Here is a 5,522-nt window from a genome sequence, read left to right as displayed (position 1 = left end):
TAAAAGATTATGCCAAACGATTGAATTAAAAGATATTTATTGAGTCCCTTAAAGATTATGATATTATTACGAGTCTCTGTTGTGAGGTCCACGTTGATTTGGGAAATCGTTCATTTTTAACGATATTCGGAATAAATGGTAAAGTGTTAGTTTAAATAACGTAATTTGGACACATACAATAATAAGGAATATTAACTGTTGGAATTAGATATATGAATAACTTGCGACGTATATTTAAAACGTGTTTTTAAATATTAACTTGGTTACAAAATGTTTTGATTTAAAACAATATTATTAAATATACTTTGTTAGATAACGAGCCATTGATTTATAGAAGTAAATGACCAAAACACTCAATTGTATAAGTTATATCTCAAGTGGTATAGTTTTTGAATAATTTAAATCTATATTTTGACAAAGGTACGAGTCACGAAAGGTAAAGTGCCAGTTTTCTTAGTGTACGAAAGGACGTTCGAAAAACCGGAACCGGGACATAAGTCGAGTGACAACGTACGACTTATCGGAACAAAAATTACAAGTCAACTATGCACGTGAATTAAATATAGTATATATTTAATTATTTAAATTAAATATATTTTATATATTATATAACAATATGTCGACAAGCTAAAAGTTAAAAAAAAAATTGTGAGCTGAATTTTGGGGCCATGCGATCGCATGAGAAATAGGCATAAAACCCATGCGATCGCACGGGGTTCAGTTTCAGCAAAAGTACTATAAATGCTCCTGTTTTTCTGCCGAATGTTTTACACCCTTTCTCAATATCTCTCTCACTCTCTGTAATATATATAAACATATATATATATTATTATAATTATTATTATTATTATTATAATTATTATTATTATTATTATTATTATTATTAATTTACAAGTAAGTATTATTATTATTTATACATAAAATACTACGACGAGGTCATGAGCGAGCTATTTCAAAACGAGTTTTATGAGAGGGATATAGCTAAGGAAATTATGGGTTATAGCTATGGAAGTTATGGGTAATGTTCATGGGTATAGTTCGCAAGTCAAACCTAGTGTTTATCATCTCCGTTGTGTCTACGTACTTTCCTACAATATTGAATCACAATATTGATACGTGAGCATTCATATCTTATCTTTTATATATTAATTGTGTATCCATGTCTAGTGCTCGAGTATATATATTTATGCATGCTTGTATGCTAAATTTCTTCGCTAAACAGTTTATGATGAATCACGAATTAAATACATATATTACTGATAAAAGGTATATGATATGCATGTTTTTGGAAAGCTGGCGAAAAATCAATAACTTTTCATTTAGATATCGAATAGTTTCGATGAACGGATTAAAAGATATGATCAACTGAATTATGATTGACGTTAATTGAAATTGCTTTTGAATCTGCAATTAAGATTTAAATAACTTGTTTACGAGATTGATAAAATGGATTTTTTTAAATATTACCAGCCGAATAAATGAATTCTTATATAAAGCACGTCTCGTTTTGTTGAACTATTATCAAAATTGACTTTTTGAAACGACTTTGGATAACTTTTCTATGTCAATCTCGAGTATTAGGATTGTGATACACTATGACCTGACCTAGCATGATAGACATTTATTGACCAACATATGTTCTCTAGATTGAGATCTACGGTTATTTGATATTCCGAGTTTCGGTCACATTTCGGTGAACGACTTTATATGCTGCTAAGGTGAGTTTCATTTGCTCCCTTTTTAATTGCTTTTGCAATCTATATTTTTGGGCTGAGAATACATGCACTTTACTTTAAATGCAATGGATACAAGTACATACTAAATTCTACACTGAGTTTGAACTGAAAATCCCTTAGCTTTGGTAACTAGCAACTGTCGGTTATAAGAACTGCTGGGCGCGAGTAGTTATATATGGATCCATAGGGCTTGACATCCCCGTCTGTTCTAGGTATAGAAACCCTAGCCTGAACTATAAAACAGACGTATGCTATTTGAGTTTAGTACACGTTGGTTTGCGTGTATTGTACATGTTGGTTGCATGTATGTTAAAACAGGGGTACTTATCATATAGACGTTAAATTTTAGTTACTAGGGTGCTCAATCTTGTAGAATATTTTGATAAACATTTCTGGATGAAACAACTGAAATCTTGTGATCTACCTTTATATACAGATTATCCGAAACAATAAAACTATGAACTCACCAACCTTTGTGTTGACACTTGTTAGCATGTTTATTCTCAGGTTTCCTAGAAGTCTTCCACTGTTTGCTTATATGTTAGACAAGCTATGTGCATGGAGTCATACATGGCATATTTTTCAAGGAAACGTTGCATTCACCAAATCATCACCATGTATCTTATTTTGACTGCATTGTCAACGGAAGTACTATTGTAAACTATTATATTACGGTGATTGTCTATATGTAGAAATCATCAGATGTCGAAAACCTTTGATTTAAATATTCATTTATGGTGTGCCTTTTCAAAAGAATGCAATGTTTACAAAACGTATCATATAGAGGTCAAATACCTCGCAATGAAATCGATGAATGACGTGTTCGTCCATATGGATTTGGAGCGATCGTCACAGTTTTCGGTACTACATGAACTTTCTTTGATGGCGGATGTTGGATCAAGTATGGGATTGGATGTCAAGGCTTGTGATGAGGCTGTTACCAATCTAATTGATCATTTTGGGGAAAAATTTATTGATCAATGAATGTTTTGTCCCTAAATATTAATGGGACCAAGAAAAGGGAAAAATAGAATGGGTAAAGGAGTTGTGTTTCCGTCATAATGTTCATTTTCTTGGTCTACAGAAATCAAAGATAATGCATTTTGATCTGTTGCGTGTTAAGTCCTTATGGGGAAATTATCGATTTGATTTTTCATGCATCCTAGGTAAAAGGAGATCTGGGGGCATCATTTCTATATGGGACTCATCCTTATTTGTCTGATCTCGTATTTGGTGCCACCAATCTTATGTTATTGTGGAAGGGTCATGGAATCATCATGATGGGGTTTATTATATGATTAATGTGTACACACCTCAAGATGCAGCTCCTAAGGCTTCTCTTTGGCTCGTTATTTTTGATTTTGTTCTTAATCACATGGGCTATTTCATGATCTTCGGTGATTTTAATGTTGTTAGATTCGAGGTGGAAAGATCTGGATCGGAATTTTTGTTGTCAGTAGAGAATGACTTCAACTCTTTTATTGATAATGCCAATTTAGTAGATGTACCACTAGGTGGTCGTGCTTTCACTTGGATGAGTACACCTGGTTCTAAATTAAGTAAACTTGATCGTTTCCTTCTCTCAGATGATTGTGTCGATGTTCTTCATGATGTACATGTAATGGTACTTGATACGGGATGTTTTGATCATAATCTATTACTTCTCCATATCCAAAAGTTGGACTATGGCCATTACCTTTTAGATTCTTTCCATCCTGGCTACTTCGTAATGGTATTGATGAGAAGGTTAATCAAGTATTTGGTCCAAACTTGAACACATCGTTGTATACTAAGATTAGATCTTTGAAACCGATTTTAAAAGCTTGGAATATTTCAATCAGGTCTTCTGAAGTGTCATGCCTACAAGAAATTTACCTCCTTTTATCTTCTTTGGAGCTTCGAATTGATTATGGTACGGATTCAAACGAGGATAAATCAAATCGTGCAGCTCTCCTATTAGAAATGCAGTCTCTTGAAAATCTGCACGACCTCTATATCATGCAAAAAGCACGTGATAAATGGATTAAAGATGGTGACGATAACACCAAATACTTCCATGATGTTCTGAAATTCAAACGTCGTACTCAATCAGTAAATGGTATTCTTCGTAATGGAACTTGGACCTCTGACCCTCCATTAGTTAAATATGCATTCCTTGAGTACTTTAAAATGAATTTCAGACGATAGTTATCCACACCTCACGGATGCTACGAGTCTTACTGATTCTGATCGAGCTTTTTTTGGAGAGTGTCTTTCGATGCATGAGGTTAAAGTTGCTATGTGGGATTGTGGTGGGGATAAGACACCAGGTTCGGATGGTTATCCTTTCTTCTTCTTCAAACATTATTGGGATCTTGTAAAGGATGATGTATTCAGACTTGTATCCTCATTTTTTTTACCTCGGATTACGTTGCACCGGGTTCAAACTCATCTTTTATTACGTTATTCCTGAAGGTGTATAATCTGGTTAATATTAAAGACTTTCGCCCTATCTCTTTGATTGGTTCATTCTACAAAATTGTGGCCAAGATTCTTGTAAATCGACTTTGTTCTGTTATACATCGGGTTATCAGTTGTGAGCAATCTGCTTTTATTAGAGGTCGTCAAATTCTTAATGGTCCACTTATGCTTAGTGAAATCATTGACTAGTGATAGTGCTCCAAATGAACATATATTTAGTCGCAATATCATCCCAATATGTAAAGTTTTTAGTTGTAATTATTCTATTTTTAAGTTGTAATCGTTTAAATAAATAAATGTGAAGACGAAGCACGAAGATTAAAGAATTGAAGAAAAAGTGCCACTAAAGCTTGAAAAGTGCCACTAAAGCCATAGTGCACTCAAAAGTGCCACTAAAAGTGAGTTAAAGACTTGCGCGAATTTTGGGAGTTAAGGAAAATAATTTTTTGTGCAAATTACAAATTGCGAAACATAAAGTACAAGATATTAAAGCGTACGAAAAGACGTTTAAAAATCCGGAACTGAGACATAAACCGAGCATCAACGCGCGAGACAACGGACCTAAAATTACAAGTGTACTATGCACAAGAATATAATATAATATATATATATAATTATATATATTATATTATATATTATATAAATCAAGCCACCCACGTTTTAAATCAAATGGTTGAGCATGTCCAGCCTGGCCATGCGATCGCATGGCTAATGCACTAGGAACCCATGCGATCGCATGGGCCCTAAATCCTGGCCAAGTGCTATAAAAGGCGACGTTTTCAGCCGAATGAAACACATATTTTTCTTTCTTTTCTTTCTATTTGTAACGTAAATATATATATATATATATATATATATATATATATATATATATATATATATATATATATATATATATATATATATATATATATATATTTATAATATTAAATTTAATTTAAGTTTAATAATAATTGGGTTATTGTAAGAAATGTTTTACGAGTTTTAAATTCGAAACTCTGTCTGTTACGCGATAAATAATCACTGTAAGCTATGTTCTTCCTTTCTAAATTAATGTATCGTAACTAAGTTATTATTATGCTTATTTGAGCCGAAGTAATCGTGATGTTGGACTAAATATTAAGATGGAGTTATTGGATTTTGTACCATAATTGGGGTTTGGATAAAAGACTCACACTTGTGGACATTGGACTATGAACTATTAATAGATGGGGGTATTGTCTAATCGAATGACAACTCATTGGAATCTGTCGAACCTATCTTCAAATTAGTTAATCTAATAATTATTAAATGATTATGCATGTCCTATTTAGTGATGTTTATACG

General features: G+C 32.7%; 1 protein-coding gene across 1 annotated transcript; it reads left to right on the top strand.

The window, feature by feature from the left end:
- Positions 1-2,618: 2,618 nt before the first annotated feature.
- LOC139841050 (uncharacterized) lies at positions 2,619-4,385 on the top strand. Its single transcript, XM_071831285.1, has 6 exons — positions 2,619-2,672; positions 2,821-2,902; positions 2,999-3,482; positions 3,578-3,834; positions 3,917-4,104; positions 4,191-4,385. Exons 1-6 carry the CDS (start codon positions 2,619-2,621, stop codon positions 4,383-4,385), a joined length of 1,260 nt encoding a protein of 419 aa, XP_071687386.1.
- Positions 4,386-5,522: the final 1,137 nt, after the last annotated feature.

Source organism: Rutidosis leptorrhynchoides, chromosome 4, assembly GCF_046630445.1.
Source record: "Rutidosis leptorrhynchoides isolate AG116_Rl617_1_P2 chromosome 4, CSIRO_AGI_Rlap_v1, whole genome shotgun sequence".
NCBI lineage: Eukaryota > Viridiplantae > Streptophyta > Magnoliopsida > Asterales > Asteraceae > Rutidosis > Rutidosis leptorrhynchoides.
Note: the sequence above shows the minus strand (reverse complement) of the source record. Positions and strands in the feature narration are given on the sequence as shown.